The following is a 19,440-nucleotide window of genomic DNA, read 5'->3' as shown; positions in this document are numbered from 1 at the left end:
CCTAGTTAATCGTTTCTGTATTCTGTTATTTTATATAGATTTACATAGATTTAAGATAGTGTAAGTTAAATAAAGTATTCCTTTGCGTGTTGTCGTTATTACCTACGAATAGAAATTGTAATAATAAATAGAATTAAGAAATTGTAAATTGAAATAAAATAAATAAATAGACGCTATAGAGTACCGATCTGAAGAGACACGCGTCTCGTTCATTTTCGCCCCGTCCCGCTCGCACAGATCGCTATCGCGAGTTGGAAACGTTATCGTGCGAGCGGGCGGGTATAAAGATAGGCCGCCTCCCGTCGAGCGGCATTCGCTTCCGGGCAGCGACGCACTACACTCGAGAAGAAATAGGACAAGAAGAAAAAATACTCTCTTCAGACGGTACCGGAGGCTTCAGAATAGTAATCCCTGGGTTTCACTCCAGCCTGAACCAACGCCCCTACAGTCCACGCTCACCGAACGGCAGTCCACACCGTTCATGATGGTCGCAGGTTTGATACCTGCATAATACAATCACTTGTATTACACTGTATAACAGGTCAAGTATTAAAATATAAATCAAACTGTCCTATACTATATATGTATATATGTTTGTTACTTTTTCACGCAAAGGCTACTTAGAATAACGAGGCTGGCTAACCATCTAATAAAAAGTAAGAAAAACAAATAACATATTATTGTTTCTTCCAATTTATAGTATACTATCTTTTACCCGCGACTTCTTCCGACGACTAAGATAAAGACCTATATCCTTTTCCCATATAGCACAAATTTCACAGTGATCGCTAAAGACGCTATAAGGTAACAAACAACTTTTTTACCTTCTCCTAAGTTTTGTTTCTTATTATTATTCTTGGCATCCGTACTAATATAATAAGAGTAAAAGTAAGTCTGTTTATTATCTTTTAGCGGCTTAACTAATCACTATTTAATTTTGTATATACATACTATATATAGTTGGTGTCGTGTCGTATCAAGAGGTGAAGAGACTCGCTGAAAATCGTAGTGAGTGACAAGAGCTCCACCGACAAGAGCGCAGCTCTTAAATAGGATAGGTAAATACTATATATACGACTATATAGAATAGTGAATAGTCACGATGACGAAGTAGCGGGTAAAAGGTAATTATTTCATAATTATCATGAATGTGTATTAGTTTTTATTTCTTTATCATAATATTTCTCCTTTTACTATATTCTTTTATTATACATGTTTAGTTGTCAAAACTATTCAAACAAGTATAGAAAAATATTACCTAATATAATTGAATGAAATCAGACTCATTAAAACCTATTTTATAATTTATTAGGATAGAATATTATTTCTATCCATTTGAGAACATGTGTGTGAACAAGGCAATAGCACTTAGATCTCGACATTGTACGATCGCTCCCTTACTCAGTCGTACCTACATCATGGTCGTAGCAACAAAATAAGCTATTTGTTATTCAAGCCAAGTAACACTGACTCAAGAAACTATCTAAAGATTATCCCCCGCACTTTCCCTCCTTCAATACTGTACTCTGACAACTGACATGCTACAATTTTATTGACGGGTTTTATAGTTACTTAGATAGTGTATTTTTTTTTTTTCTATTTCCTATACTATACAGTATCATAACTAACCAAATTCATTCCTTAAAATGAGTGTTATGTTAATTTATAGCCTCAGAATTTTTTTCCTAGAAACAAATTTATATTACAAAAAAATAAACCAATAATAGATATGTACATACCTTATTCTGTGTGGTGTTATTAGTAATAAATATTAACACTAGTTATAAAGAAATGGTATCTTTTTTTTTTATATAACTTAAAATGACAAACAAGCTGACGGCCCACCTGATGGAAAGTGATAACCGTCGCCTATAGACATGAACAGTACCATGGACATGAGGGAGTATATTGTGTCGCTTATGATAGTCTACATGCATTACCATTCCTGAGAACTAAGACTAATAGGACTAATTCGTTATTTATCTTACTGTATAATATCGCTACATATTATATAAATAAGATTATAATTATAAATATAATATTAATACTAATTAAAAATAATAAATATTATTAAGTTATTTTAATCTAAAAATTAAAGTGAACCGATTTTGAGCATACCCTTTTAGATAATAAAAGATAATTTTCCAAATAAACTATCAAATATAATTTTTTTTATGTTTGTAACCTCATAACTCTGACGGAGTTAAAAAATACAACCGTTTTAAGAACATCGTTCTTTTTGAAGTCGGTTGAAAGCAAAGTCCGCCGTCGTGTCTGTCTATATGTATGTTCATGATAATCTCAAAAACTACGGATTTTCATATTTATAAGTAAAGTTATTCCTGGAGAAGGTGTAGGTACTTATATAATTCGTTAAGGTTTTATGTAAATTGATTAAACTATGTCGATAATTGTTGAAGATATTGTTAAAAATCAAGCAGTCCAGCGTCTGGGAGTTTTCGTGGAAAAAACTGGCTAATCCATTTGAGATATAACAAAACATTGTATGGTGTTGTATGATTGTTTCTCTTTTATAGGTTTATAAAAAGATCTGCGTTGGCACATGTATATCTTTTAAGGATAGCTTACTATACCCACTACGGTATTTGAAGAAAAGCTAGTTAGACGGATACAGTATTCATAGGAAATAAAATATATTAAAAATACTCCAAGTAGCGTATAATATGCTACATTTAAATCTAATTCATACTTGATGCAAAAATTAAAGATATCTTCAAATTTTTAAATTAATCAAATATTATTATATTGTTATTAATATTATACTATATATGTATGTACGAGTATTATAAAATACAGGCTAACTTACATAGGTTGTTATATATTTCAAAATTTTCATTACACAATTTCACATAATTAAATAACACGAAATTAACATCTCACTTATGGGCATGAATCTCTCCCATTACAAGAAAACATTGCAAATTATCTCTTATACGGGTGTATTTAATTAATTTTCTCTTTGGCTCATAGTCACCTCTTACAAAATCCTTGGTTCAAAAAGAAACCTACTAATAAAAAACTTTTCTATTTTTTTAAGTGAAAATTTCTTTAATAAATTTCGTATATAATATTTATTTAATTTTTTTAATAATATGTTCTATTTGTTATAGAGCTAAGAAGTTTTCACTTCTGACGTGCAGTCCTAGGACTGATTCTGTTTTCTTTTTCTGATTTTGTATTAAAATTATTGAATTGAATAATATAGCAAAAGTAGGATAATATTCACCGTGTGTGCCCCGGTATAGAATGGGTCGCCCCTAATTTTCCCGTGGGTGTCGTAAGAGGCGACGAAGGCCGGATGAAAAATGAACAGCAGCGTCCCTATTAAAACATATCTAAAAGCCTAACTACGGTTGCCAACCCGCCTGTTAAGCGTGGCAACTACTGGCAAACTCTCCTTATGGGGAAGACTTATGTCCAGCAGTGGACGGTTAACGGCTGAAATAATAGGATAATATTGACGATGCCGACTAAACAGTAACGAATAAATGCATTATTAGGGTTATGTGAGGTTATTAAATAGGGTTTCATGAGTTGCTAATATTGCATATTCTAGTATATTTGGCAAGATCAACAATACTATAATTATATTATGGCTTGAACAAACAGGCCCTTGCTAATTAGAAACGGTGTTTAAAAATATACTGCAAATATATATTCTAAAAAAGATTGTATATTGCATTAAAATTAATTACAATATATTAGCAGAATAAGATTGGACTATAATTTTCCTCCGATTGTGATGTAACACCTAAAAAGTACACCTTATTCTAACAAATAAATGAATTCTAATTCTGAAATCTATAGATTATCAAATAAATACAATATTTATTAACTAAACTATAAATGCATTTATTTAAAAGGTGTTTTGTTGAAATACATATAAAAATACTATTTTGTACCGACTTATAATTTTTAATAGTCTTCTACAATGTAAACGTAGAGTAAGAGAATATTTTTCAAAATTTCGAAAAGAATGGAAGAACAGGGCTTCCGAGCAAACAGTTAATAACTTTATAAATATTTTATTTAAAATATCATATGGTGATGATCTTTACGATGCAGTAGTATGCGAGTGCTTTGCATAAATGAAGGCCCAGGTTAGATCCTCGGTCGGGCCAAATTAGGAAAAGGACTTTCCTAAATTTGTTCATTTATTTTAAATATTTTGTAAGGTTGAAATATCCTCATACACTATTAAACGGAAACCATTGGGCGTATCTTGGGTTATGCCTCAAATACTTATTGCCTGGCTTCTTATAACATGCAGTATAAATGACAGTAAAAGACAAATAAAATAGAAATATTTGCAGTATATTTTCATGTACCACATACTAGAACATTCGATTGTATGGTACCTATCTGTGCCGTTGCAGTGGGGCGGTGCGAGGTGATTGTGTGAGTGGTGCGGCGCAGGGGTGGCGGAGGCATGCGGCGTGTGCGGCGTACTACGCCACCCGCTCAGCAGCGGCGCTTCTCCGCTAGTACCCAGCAATTTTAATCTAAACAATAAAAGGTCACGTGAATAAACAAAAAAATGTTAGAGTATGTTAGTGGTTTTCAACGGATCAAAAGTGTACTTTTGACCTGTGGGAAGATTTTACTGATATAAATAACATAGTTCGGGTTACTATGAATATATGTGGTAATATATGGTGTTATATATATTAAGCACAAACATATCAAGGGTTGCCCAAACAAATAATCATACTTATTGAAAAATGTATAAAATTATTATGGTCTTATTACAAAAATTAAAAAAAAAAACAGGTAGATATATAATAGGAAAGAACAAACAGTAACGTGCACTAATATATATCATACTTACTATATTATTATAACTGGGAATAGTCGATGTTTATGTATATGTTATTACCATTAATAATTTAAGGGTGCAACTAACATTAATTTTAAAGTAATAATACTTTCTAATAATGATACTGTAATATAAATTTGCGCTTAATCTATAACACCATATATTATTATATAATACAAAATGAGAATTTTCAAACCACTAATATATATAACATTAATATTGATATATTAGAACTTTTGTGAAATTACTATGTTTGTCGTTTCGTTTACTAAATTATCTTTGCATTTAATTTTAATAATTTTAGCCTTTTATTATACATTTTTAATTTTCATATTTAAATTAATTTGCGTCAATATTTCAATATCGAGGCAAATGACAAATGAGTTTGTCGATAGATACGAGTGTGTTAGATATTTATTTTAAATTACATTAATTTTCTTAAACATCTTGTGTGTACCTAAATTTATTAATAAAAATCAGACTAATTACTTTAATAAAATATTAATATTGTTATTATACTAAATTTTGTAATGAATTATTCTTGTAATGTATATAAAACACTTATTTATATTTTAATTGATTTTATAATTATTTATTATCATGATACTTAAATAAAAAGGAATGAAAAGAATACGTGGTCTCACTGACTTGTTTACTCGAATTCGGCCCTGTGGATATAAAAGATTGTTATTTGGGTGGGGAGACGTTTCTTGTCCAACCGTTGAACAGAGCGGAGCTCTCCGACGAATCAAGAGTGAACAAATATAGTTAAACCACGTGATCATTATATAAAATATATCACAATAATTGTTAATGGAAGTCCTAAAGAAGCTATAGTTAAATAAGTGTCAATGGATTAACAAAAGTTGGGTATTTATGTTATATTATTTATTATATATCAAACACAAAGTAAAATAAGTAAATATAATGATTTAATAGAATGATATCTAAAATAAATGAACTGAGTGAACTTGTGCTTAATTTCTATTTATTACTAAGAGGCTTACAACCTTTATGTTGCTAAAGAATATACCATATACTTACCATGTAAAGTTAGAATTACATAGTTAAATTATTATATAAACAGATTACCCTACAGTAACATACTTACGAGTATATATTAAATATTATGAATAATGAGTACAGTTTTTTTTTATAAATTGATAAGTGCGTGTCCGTTGGCGCACGTAATACGAAGAACAAGACTACACACAACGCTGGACGTCGCCGTCTCATTCTATCACATGCCTGCGTATGAGACAACGTACCTATCGATAGGTTTGTTTGTCACTTGTAAAGGAGAACAGGTGTGCAGGTAACATTAACCTGAAATAACATTGCGTTCTAGTTCTATATATGTTTCTGCTTAGAAAATGGACAGGTAGTTAAACAAATATTTTCAAAAAGCTGAATCATCACATCTCCCTCTTTATTTATTCCCGTAATTCATGTACTACCTTCACACCGAGCACAGAAACTTCGTCTTCAAATAATAGATCAAATCCAATATCTTTTCATGGAAATCACACGATAAAACTTTTTTGGGATTCTATCAGTTACTGCCAAAAAAACTTATGGTAACATCTGCAGATGCCGTAAACCATCGTAAAAGTCCCATAAGCCTATCATGGCATTTCATGCGACAGCAACTTTAAACAGCTATATTTGTAAGAGATTTGACTTAGTCGACATTTGGCGATATATCTATGCATCCGTGAAGAGCTGAATCATTAATACTTGTTAGTCGTTATCAATCAGAGAGGTTAAGCTACAATAAGCCGCATCGCCTTGTAGTGTCACATGCTAAACTATAAATGTGTTTCATTACCTATAGTTCGTTTGCCTGTACGGGGTTGCTCGAAAACTTTTCTTCTTTTTTGTATAAACAATACATATAATAATTATAATTACAGATTTACGATCTTATCTATCATAAATCATCTATCAATTCTCCAAAAACTAAAAAAGAGAGCTTACATAATCTGCGACGAAAGGAAGTCTCTAAGAGATTACCGCTTTATACAACGTTATTTTTAATTTCAATTTATAATCTTATAATTTATATTTGTAATTATCAGTTTTATACGTTCATACAATAAAGAGTTAAATAAACGAAGTGAATTTTTCTATTAAGCCTTCGGATGGGATTGTAGTCACTGAATGGAGAACTGGAACAACTTCAAATATCTTGCAGAACAGTTAGCCGCAAATAACAATCCAATCCGTATCAAGCCCTTGCAGTAGATGACCCATTTCCCTCTTCTAGTCGAAAGCAGGCCACGTCACAACAATGGGGCTACATCTTTTTTATTCTGCTGGAAACAGGTGGCGAACCACCTGATAAAAAGCAGTAACTGTCGCTTATAAAATAATATAAAGTAACAGTACCACCCAAACCGTATGAGTCTATGACTTATACAACAAATCTGTTTTACTTTTATGTATGTAAAATATGTTTTTATGATATAATCTGGCATTTTGGAACAGCATTTGTATGAGATGCTGAATCTAGGAGTAATTTATATGTGTGGTGTAGTGGCAATTGTATATGGCACCATGCATACATATTATTGGTTATAGATTCCCATATATACAACTCTTATACGTTTGAATATGGAAAATTATAAAAATGCAATCAATGTGAATATTATATAAAAAATAAGTACACCATAATTATAAAAGAATAATATAATACAAAATCGACTATTTTGATTACTAAATAAAGCTAAACAGTGTACTTAAGAATAAAGTATTCATTATAATTATTATAAAAATAAATATCTTTAATACGAATACTGTTAATATATATCATCATCATCATTTCAGCCATTATCCGTCCACTACTGGACATAAGCCTCCCCCATAGACTGCCATAAAGAACGGTCCTGAGCCACCTGCATCCACTGACTCCATTTCAGGTCGTCACTCCATCACGTTATTATAAATGTTGATAAATAATTGTTTAAATAACAATTTATGACCAAGTTGGTCATAAATTAATAGGTGCTTTCATAGGCACTAACTAAAATAATCAGTTTTCTGTTTAGCATGAGATCTCACAACGTTTTGTAATAGAAAAATTGTATTTTTTTTTTTTACATTTTATGTTTTTAATGGAATATTAATTGTAAATTGTCATCTATCCTTTAATTTTTAAGAGATTGCTTGGCAATAAGACCACGTTTTGTATCACTTCATCTTAATCCTTATTTTTATAAGTGATGTCATTACTGTAAAGAAATAAACATCTTTTGTATCAAATGTTACACTTACTTTAGACCGATTTGGATAATTTTCATTTACATTTAGACAATATGGTTTAATTGTGGGAAAACGAAAATTATCCCAGTTGAACATAATGAGACACGTTTTATCCGGATTATCCATCCCCGTGGGATAATTAACAATCGAATTCCACGCAGACAAAGCCACGGATGTTCCCTATTATTAATATTATGTCCATGGATATTTTGTTCAGCAGCTTGAATCAAATAGCGGCCAGAAACAATGTAGATAGGTACTTCTATTTAATACAATTGATATTACGCACAGTTCGATAGGCTCGTTTTGAGCCGCTTCTCTCCCTTTGTTCCAGTATTAATGTTACATATTCATACTACCTGTCAGAACAGTGGATTCTCTATATACGGTAAGCTTATTTAATATTTTGTAAGTCTATACCGAATTTTTACAATATTAAATTGGATACCAAACTAGAACTAGTACATTAACAAATCTTTATCATAATATCCTAACTTTCCACTTACTATGAGTACTTGAGTACAAATTTCTTTCTCTTAATATCTCTCTAATAAAAAAATAACAAGAGAAGGCTATTTTATGAATATTACTTTTTTTATTAGCCAGACGGTTTTATATAAAAATTTTTAAGAAAGAAACAATAAACATATTTAAAGAAAAGAAGATAATAAAAAATGAAAAAGATATTCATAGATCCGCCTATTGTTTCTTTATAAAACGTGGTCAATAAAGAGTAAATAAAAAATGCCAGAATGGACATTCGCTGAAATGAAACGGTAATCTCAAAAGTTATGTAGATATGAGATTTTCAGAAGGGAAAAATTCGTTTGAAGTTGAATCGACTTAGTAGCACACGAGCGGCCACCAGTAAAAATTGGTTTTCCCTGAGCGACATTGGAACCGCATCTAAAGAAGCCGCCTCCGAACTGTCGTACCGTGAAATGAGATATAAACCGTTCAAAATTCTGATCGGTTGTATTGCCGCAAAGCGACGCGGTCCGGTCGATCACTTGCTCATACTATGAATGACGACTTGAAAAGGCGTTTAACTTTTCACGTTGATATTATTTATACAAATATGTGTACGTTCAGTTTTTTAACAAATTGAAAAGAACATATTTTCAATATCAGACAATTTAATTATTGATCAATGCCGTGGGTAAAAATAAGTTGTTAAAGTTAGCTTAAAATATCTGCACAGGCAGCAACGGTTTAATAAATTAGCATTTTACCAACTAGCTAAGATTTTATGATATACACTTTTAAAATTGATAATAATAATTAAATTAAAAACAAAAATTACACTTCATTTCATTCAAAATATAGTTTACCTGCAATCAAATCATTGTGAACAATATAATTGCGCAATGAAGACGAACGCTATCTTCTTAACGCTCAACTAATTCTATTCCCCGAAAGCAACAATTAATTTGCTTCTTTACGACTACTGTCAGGTCAAACAAGGTTTGTGTATTTCGAGACACCCCTACTATACCGGCTTAACATCCCCCGAGCGAAACGTATATCTCACGAGGTTTAGTGGCGTTTAGAGGAGAGACTAAAGCGCTGACAGATACGCCGAAATACTTCCCTTTTTCTTTAGAGGTTATTTTGACTCGCAGTAAAAGGGAATAAATATGTAAATTGCAAAAAAGAAAGTATACGGCGACGTAATAAGCTCAAATTCAAGAGAACGCAGGCTCAATTGTGCCAGTTTGATACCCTCACTTGAAGATTTAATGAAATTTCGCTGCCGTATTATATATCTGATTATTAAAATAATAAATATGATCGAAAGAAAAATCGCGTAAACAAGCAAACTACATGAGCATTTCATGAACAACATAATTTTAGCCATTTATTACTCAGTGCTGAAGATAGGCCTCCCCTATAGGCTGCCCTAAGTCGATCTTGAGCCACCTGCATTAACTAATTCCCTGCAACACTTTTGAGGTCATTACACGTAACCCCATTTAGTAGGGGATCATCCTCTACTACTTTTATCTGTATGGATGAATACTTGATGAGTGTTTCCCATCAATTATCTGTTCTTCAAGGTATAAACAAAATGTAATTTTTTATACTATAGTATAGCTATGACTGTCCCATTGCCGCTTGAATTTGATAACATTTCTAGCTATATCATTCACTTTAATTCTTCTAGTAGCATCATCATTTCGAATTTCATCATACAGTGAGATTCTAAACATTGCTGTTTCCATAATTTTCGAGGCAAGTTGGAGCTTCATTACATTTTACCGACCATGTTTGAAACCAACAGGGGTGAACTTTCGCCTTTTGATGAGACTATTACAAAGGTTTGAAGGGTGAGATGAGGCAGTAAAAGTACAAAGACAGACCATATCATAGAATAAGATATACTTTGTGTTGGCTCTAATTTATGAAGGCGAAGCCGCGCGACAGCGTTGGTACTAAATAAAATATCTATTTATTTATTTATTACTATTAATTTATATTAATTAAAGTGGGTACATCTAATAACAAATTGTTAACTGACCGTGTTAGCTTATTGCTATTTATATACTAACTAGTATTTATCCGTAAAATTACTACTATCGCTGCAAATTTCCTTTAATATAAATAAATAATTTATTTAATTATTTTCTTTATTCTATAATGAATTTACATTACATATACTTCAAATGTGTGAACAGTGAGGTATCATCGAGTCCACGCTCTCATGATTAAAGCAGCACTCAAAAAGAGGGTCCACTCCATCTTGAGCAAACGACAGACAGCCCCTTGAACCTCTTCACGATACCTTAATGGAGACTTCGCGCGATTGCCACAACGTGCTATAAAGATTTTTCTTTTTCATAAAGTACTCTAAAACTATTTTATATACTTTTGAGACTACAGAATCATGGCTAAACAGCTAAATAAATGTGATAATATTACTTGCTCTTATTATAGAAAGATGAAATAGGAAAATAAAAAAATGAGACCTGAATTTTTCACGGACATTATATATATATATATATATATATATATATATATATATATATATATATATATATATATATATATATATATATATATATATATATATATATATATACGTTCATTTTTATCGATGTTCATATGTATATATGTATATATAAAGGAAAACATAGTAAACAAAACTAAGTAAACATAAAAACATAGTAAATACATAAAATTCCTGTTATGAATAAATATAGACAACATAAATCCTTACTAATATTATAAATGTGAAAATGGGTTTGTTTGTTTATTGCCTTATAGCACCTTAACCAATCACTATGAAATTTTGTATACACGTACTATATGAGTTGGAAAATTATATAGGTTTTTTATCCTAGTCAGGAAACGTATCCCAGTTACGCGGATGAAGTCGCGGGTAAAAGTTAACAGATAATATAATGAAATGATAGATAATTAATGTTGATAGATAATTAAAATATTTTTATTTTTAAGCATTGATTACTAAAAAAAGTTGTCCATTCGTCTCTATTATAGTTTTGTGACTATGTTACGCAATTACGTCTTCAATTCTGACCGATTTTAATAATTCTTTTTGTAGTTGATATATAAATATAGATATTATAGATAGATACATTTAAGATGCCGGTTTTTGTATACTAAAAAACTATTGGTTTCAAAACAAAACCAATTTATAAACACGATTCCGCCTTCTAAATTCAATCGTTTTCAATTTAATTTGTCCACTTAACATTCCATCGCGTATCAGTGTGTTTTGTTACGATTGAAATCGCTATTTTTTGAAAAGCAAAATGTACTTATAATTGTCTTTAACGTCAATGAGATGTTAGAAAAATGGAAGTAACCCATAGACGACGTAAATGTCGTAAGAACAATATATCTCTTTTATCGTTGGTGGCGGCTTGACAGATTTGAGTTTGGTAGATATCAAGTAATATTGGTTTCATGAAGCACTCTACGCCCCCGGCTAAATTCATCGTATAGCTCAGACAGAATCGTGTACCAAAAATATTGCATGAACATACACAGAAAATACAGATAACCTAATCACGTAATTCAATAGTCATCGGTAACGATAATTGTTTTCGATTTTTAAATTTTGTACCTACCTACACAACGCCACGTACCTATACTTAAAGATATTTTCAGCTAGCTTTTTAATAGAGAGGTTCTTAATTCAAATTGTTATTTTTGCGGTTTCTATAATAAAAAAAGTAAAATGATGATTCGTAAATTTAATTAATAACGCAATAATTCGTTAATTTAATAACGTTGTATTTCAGCAACTACTCATGATAAATAGATATGAAGTTAATTATAATTCTTGGATATTAACTTATTAGAAAAGACAAAATAATAATATTTTTACTATTTACTAGCCCGGCTTCGCATGGGTAGACAGAATTTTCAAAAATAATTTTAGCTTATGTTATTCGCTGATATTGTAACCTGTAAGTGAAAGAATTTTAAAATATCGCTTGAATTGTGTATAACTTTATCCATTATAAACAAACAAATCTTTTCTCCCTATAACATTAGTTTAGAAGTACAGATATAATTAGTTCTTTTTTCGAAAATATAAAGTACAAAATTAAGTCCAATTTCACATGTAACTTGTACCTCCGTGAATGCAAACATTTGTAATAAATATGAAAAACTTTATTGGCGGCGATATTGCAAATAATGCAGTCGAGTTGAAAATATCCTTCTTTTAAATTTTGTTAAAAAAAGTCCTAATGGATAGACTGATTATTTTAAAATTTAAGAAACATTTATAAACTTTTATAATATGGAACTTTATATTATATAGATAGAGCATCGAGTCTTAAAAAGGGTCAACTTTTTGCCAGTAATTGTCAAATTACCTGACTCGTTTTTTTTTTTATTTTCTATATACTTACGTACACAATATCTTATATCGTATCTTGACGTATTTATGTTTAATTATTTAATAAAATAAATGACTTTTTGCGCATTAAAAATGTACAGAATTTATAAAACAAAATTAATATAGAAGTTGTAATAATCACTAATTATCACGCAAAATTGTACGAAAAAGTTGACCCGCGTTTCTCGAAGCATTTGTATGAAGACACTATATCTATATAATCTAAGTATGAAACCTATGAAATATATATATAAAATAATTTTATACATATTATATTTGCCAAATGCCTATTTGTCAATATGGCGCACCCAAAGAAAAAAACAAAGGCACTTATTCTTTCTATTGGAATTCCTAAGAAAACATTGTCTATACAGTAACTTAGATATCATGTTGATACAGCAACCGCTGAAGTTCTGTTATATAGATACAAAGTCACGCTTGTTTGCGAATGTCGCGGAAATTTAATCAAAGGAAGAAATAGGCGAAATAGGAAAACGTACAATGATTTGATGACGCAGAAAAAGACAAATTGAATTCAGTCATATTATCATATCAATCCATCAAACCGGTATATCTAATATAGACATACATTTTACCCCAAAACATTTATCATATATGTATTTGAAAATAAAATATAAACTTGAGAGACGAAAGAGATATCTTCCAACGATGAATATATCGGTAGATCGAAAATCATCTGAAATTGCCATTTTTTAGAGATCCGTATCTCCAAAGGAAAAATCGGAACCCTTATAGTCAAGACACTTTTTCTTGCTAACGCGTGGAGGTATCGAGATGAAATTAATATCATATACTCAATTCTGCAATCTCTTAAAGCAGTAAGAAATCAAGCTTTTAAATTGACGCAATCAAAAGATACGGCCGTCTATGTTCCATTTATATCACATATTTTAACATTCGCAAAAGGAATCAAAACCTACAGAATACTTCCCGTGGACCTGAAATCATGAAAGTTGGCAAAAATCATTGTCATGTAGCACAAGGAAAGGAAAAACCGAAAACTGCAAATTTGTAATCATTTAACAAAAAAAAAACAAAGTTTTAATTCGATGATTTTGTACGGGACCCTCGTTGCCGGAGTTCGACTCGCACATGACCGGTTTTTTTTTTGTGGAATCACATTTTATAGCTTAGTAAAAAACCATAAATGATACTTATTTTTGTTACTGTATTAATCAATAGGTGCAAGTCAAATATCCCACTATTGGGCATGCAGCCATATTTTTCATAGATAATACAAATATATATTTAGAGATTCATTTCATGTTTTTTTTCTCTTACATTGGCGCATTATGCATTATTTCTTAATTCGTCTCTTACAACGTCCTGAAAATAACACATAGCACTTCGCCGTCATCACTTATCACTCCATCACAATATGAATATAATTTTTTATATTTCTTTCATTCTCCTAGAATAATATTAAAAAAGAATTGAAACATATCAATCATCATTTTTTATATAAAAAACATTGCACGTGGAGGGGAAGCTTCACATAAGCAGAACTATTATCATAACAATCCGTTCTTTCAAATCGAACGACAAACGTGCATTGAGATATCGTATCTAATTATAAATATATATCATAAAATATCAAAATAAAAAATTTATGTTGTTTTTTTGCTTGAAAGGGTAACAAATATTCATCTAATTTCACAAATTTTCACGTTTGTTAATATGCAGTATTGATGTAGATTGGTTTTTATGATCACGCCATGTACGTTAATATACTATAAGATATATATATGCGTACATATATTTCCTTAAGTCAGTTAAAATTCAGGAGAATTTTAATATAACATAAACATAACCGCTTAACACACGGTTTCTTGACAACGGATCACGCGTTGCGCCAATATTGCCTTATACATACTTAGGATTGAACTAGACATTTAGTTTCACATTATAACAATATTTATATCTAAACAAATATTATATAAAATATTATTTTATTCTTTGCTATTTACAACAGTTAGCGCTTTTAATGAACAAAAATGGCATAAATGTCAGACCGGTTACGCAGCGGCGCGAAACCATGATTTCTGAAATAAGAGGACACAATTTCTTTTTAATGTTTACATTTTAAATATTTACCTAGCTTTGTGTGCACGTCGCGAACGCGAGGAAAGGTCTAGCTCGCTAGCGGCGGTGCAAGTGCCAGCCTGCAGCGAGCCACGGGACCCACCCAGCCGCCGGGAGCCCAGCCGGCACGTCATCATTTCTGAAACAATCGTATTAATATTTCAATATGAAAATCATATACCAATAATTATTAAGAGATTGAAAAATGTAAAAAGCGGGCGCTAATTAAACTCTCACATCCTACTCTAATCAAATTGCAATTATGTAGAAAATTTCCTAGTGTCAAAATTCCAAATTCAGTTACAAAATTAAAATGGTTATGTTTATTCAACTACTAAGGGCATACTAATGACTCACATGATGGAAACTTATAACATCACAGATACTTAAAACATACATTGTTATACCTATAACACCTATCCTCTATACATTGTCATTCCTGAAGATTATACGTCCGTATCCTGTAGTAGTTACATTTTTATGCTACTTAAAATAGCAAATAAGCTGAGGGCCCACCTGATGGAAAGTGGCAATCGACGCCTATAGAAATGAACAATACCACGGACACACATGAATGACAGATGGCGAAACAGGGGACAATTAATTGAAGTTATTAGCAGTGTTATTATCAACAGAGAGATAAATAGTCGGTGAATTTTATTGGCACATAATGTTTTTGGTATTAGTTTGTATTAGAATTTACAACCTATTGACGTAATAAATTACTAAGCCATAGCCTAGGTCTTAGTAAACTAATCAATTTATAGTCTGTTTTACAGATATCAAAGGTAAGAATAACAATAGTACAATAGCAATACAAATAGTGTTTTACCTATCTTTTAAATAAATCTTATACATATTGACAGCTGTCCAGTATTAAAGGGTTTATACACGCGATTAAAAACGTTCAATATTTCACGGTAACTAAAGGCCTTTTAAGCCCGACTCCAACTGAGCTGTCGCCGCTTTTATTTATTAAAGCGGCACATCTTAGTTGAAGAACCCTTGAATGCGGACCGAGAATCTCAAAATCAAATCCCAGTCCAATCATCGTGTTTGGATTATTAAAAATGATTGACGCCCCGTACTTCAGAGGGCGCTTAAAGGGCACTTTTACAATTTATTATCCCGTGGTATGATATATTGCCGGCCGTATGGTCCCGTCATAGAATAGGCCACCCTTTTCTTTCCGTGGGTGTCATTAGAGGCGACTAAGGGAGGGCGAGGTATGAACAACAGTCTCTCTTAAAACATCTCTAAAGCCTAACTGCGGTTGCCAATTCGCCTGCCATGCGTGGCAACTACGGGCAAAACCCCTTTAAAAGGGAGGCTTATGTTCAACAGTAGACTGTTAAAAGCTGATATAATGATGATGATGATATAGTATGATTTTGCCGTCACCACATACTCATAATTAGGTTTGAGTAACTCTTTTTTACAATTGATGAGTCTCGCGATTATTTCTGATCTAACGTGATGGAAAATAATGATGTCATCTAAAATAAGCCCAATTTATAAATCTATTTACATTTGCCTTTAATTGGTCTAGATTGTATATTATTGGAAATATATAAGCAAGGAAAACATGATGAAGAAAGAACATAAAGCGTTTTGTACATACAAATAGTGTTTCTACGACAAACGAGTGAAGACTTTCTTCTCGTTTAGTCCCCCGATCCCGAAATGATGATGGAGGAACTAGATCATGAATTTCTTTACAAAATATACTCTACAAAATGTATCCTATAAAACACAAAGAATCGCGCAATTCTATTGCGGTGTCTAGAACATTTTGAAATTTGAAATGCAGCAACAAATCCTCTTCTATGAGCTTCTTAACTCTGCGTTAAACAAAATCAAAGGAAACCAGCTGGTACTTAGCAGATTTGGCCTAAAGGTACTCCATTAATATTCGAACAAGTGCTTTAGATATATGTATATATTGCACTTATAATAACTATATATTGACCCAATACCGAATATATTAAATATCAATTATCCGGTATATAATATTAGAAATAAAGAATTAGTCTAAAAATTTAAAAAGTTCTGACTTCATATTTATTTTAGTATGTCATAATTTCCATTCAACTTAGTACAATGGTAATTTATTTCAAATTGAGTAATAAATAGATGCTTTATTATAATAATTAATCAACTGTGTAGGATATATTCTTCAATGAAAGCTGCTCAAAGGGCCAATCACTATACAAAAGAGAAACAATAAAGACAATAAAAGCGAACCATCTTGGTGAACCGAACAGAATGAATAAAAGCACAAATCGAATGAGCTCATTGTTACGACGCTATTCTTTTTATAAACCGCGGTCCACAATTTTGTTCATTTTAGCACCCAACCGCTAGAAGTTCCGGTCCAAATTACGATTCGAAAAGAAACTCCGCGGTACTCCGCTGAAAAGTTACCTAACGAAGTCAAAATAAATATAAAGCACTAGGACGCTATAGATCTGAGAATGTCCCCCGGGTAAATACTGGTGTTGACTAATAATCGCAATCGTTACATTGCAAGTTAATCAATAGTGTTTACCCAGAATAATCTATTGTGTGGCCTCTCGATAGCGCTGACATGAATATCTACACAGTATAACCTACTGTACTATTGTAGTTCAATAACAGACGCAACATTCATATTAAACATAGTATCGATAACAAATTCAAAAACAATATTGTCGATTAAATTATAAATAATAATAATAAATAGTATTATTCTCGTAGATACTATGATTTGTATAAAAGTCGATTGCTTGGGTACCTCTGTCCCATTCGTGTTTCAACCGTGAAGCAGTTGTGTTTGCATAACTGTGTTTCGGTTTGAAGGGTGGGATATGGCGTGAATTTACTGGGTACATAGGAATAACACCTGAGTCCTCAGGAATAGCAACGCATGGGGGGTATCATGGGCGAAACAGTATACTCTGTTATGTCTATGGTACTGCTCATGTCTATAGGCGACGGTTACCACTTTCCATCAGGTGGGCCGTCAGCTTGTTTGCGATTCTAACTTGTATAAAAAAAAAAGATTACATCGATAAATCGAAAGTATCTCAATATAGATGACTGATTGTTTATAATCAATTGTTAGATTATTGGTACCTCTAATCATCTACAGATTAAAAATCGATACCCAACAATTAATATTCAACACATGAAAATACAAGTGACGTTAATTGAATAAATCTAATTTCTATTGAACCACACTATAAAAATAGTAAATTTCTGGAAATATCTGTAGTATGACGTCACACACAAGCCAGTTGTAGTATGTAAATAGGAACGTATGTGGATTGTTTCAGTCGCAGGCAGTGGTTTTGGTAAATTTTAATGACATGTTGCGACGCAGTGCGGAAGCCTGGGACTTGTTACTATACCGTCTGCTTATCATACGTTATGACTGTTTATTTGCATAAACAGCCATCTACATGATACATTTACTTTTTTAATACTTCAAAAGATTGCTACACGTGTATCGCTACAGTATGTGTTTTTATTTTAAAGGACTTTATCCACGACAGAATAAATATAAGATTAAAAATACAGTGTATTACGTGGTGATAGTAAACATTATCGATTGCGAAAATATTTATCGTAATCGGTTCAGAATTAGAAAAACAATCTCAAAATACGTACATAAAAAAAAATACAATCAAACTTTTTGAAAAATCCTGTTTCTGTCATTCGAACTCTCCATCCTGTTTCAAGGTGTATTACATTGTCAGAATTATCTACTACAGTTTACTGTAAAAATTATCTTCAGAGTCTATTATTTATTATTTGTACACTTAAAACAGCAGTATTTCGGAACCGATACGATATCATAACCTTCAAGGAAAAAGCATAGAGCATATTTCTTTTTAAAAAACTAGCAGCACACCTGCAATGCCTCTGGTGCTCATGAGCGGTAGTCACATACTATCAGGTGAGTTGCATGCTCGTTGTTTACACATATTTTTAAATACAGCTTTTTCATCGCGTTAAGTCCTGATTGTGTATTTAAAAACACATTAAATGCATTAAAATCACTATTTATAAAAGAAAAAGCAAGCTATCAGGATATAGTATAGACAACCAATACCATTAAGTATGTTCATTTAAATCTATTAATATACCACTATTACTTTCTTCCCACTTTACATAATAGAACCATTAAAAGATAATAATATTCAACATAGCCGGAGTTCTGAAGTTATTCAGTTAGTTTTGAACAGAGACCGGTGTCAGGCCGCAAGCGAAAGTTTCCGACCGAAATGTGCTTGTTTTTTGTTGAAAATACCCTCCGTGACAACATACAGTCCACTGAGCAGAAATGTTAAGTATTCGTCTTGTTATAACTTCAACTATGAAAATTTAT

The 19,440-nt window shown here is 31.5% G+C and overlaps 1 protein-coding gene across 6 annotated transcripts in view; it reads right to left on the bottom strand.

Annotated features, from left to right (window-relative positions):
• Positions 1-19,440, bottom strand: part of LOC113522858 (cyclic nucleotide-gated cation channel alpha-3) — a 168,341-nt gene that overhangs the window by 70,473 nt on the left and 78,428 nt on the right. For 5 of the 6 annotated variants that reach the window (XM_031914005.2, XM_031914006.2, XM_031914004.2 and 2 more), the window contains 2 exons: positions 15,084-15,210; positions 4,380-4,523 (listed from right to left, as the gene is read on the bottom strand). In XM_031914005.2, coding sequence (XP_031769865.1) covers positions 4,380-4,523; positions 15,084-15,210 — 271 coding nt within the window. The remainder of the gene's footprint in view (positions 1-4,379; positions 4,524-15,083; positions 15,211-19,440) is intronic. The other variant, XM_031914007.2, reaches the window with a different exon arrangement.

This window comes from Galleria mellonella, unplaced genomic scaffold, assembly GCF_026898425.1.
Source record: "Galleria mellonella isolate WM207_F2 unplaced genomic scaffold, CSIRO_AGI_GalMel_v1 utg38, whole genome shotgun sequence".
In the NCBI taxonomy this organism is placed as follows: Eukaryota; Metazoa; Arthropoda; class Insecta; order Lepidoptera; family Pyralidae; genus Galleria; species Galleria mellonella.
The sequence above is the reverse complement of the archived record's forward strand: the minus strand, read 5'-3'. Positions and strand labels throughout refer to the sequence as shown.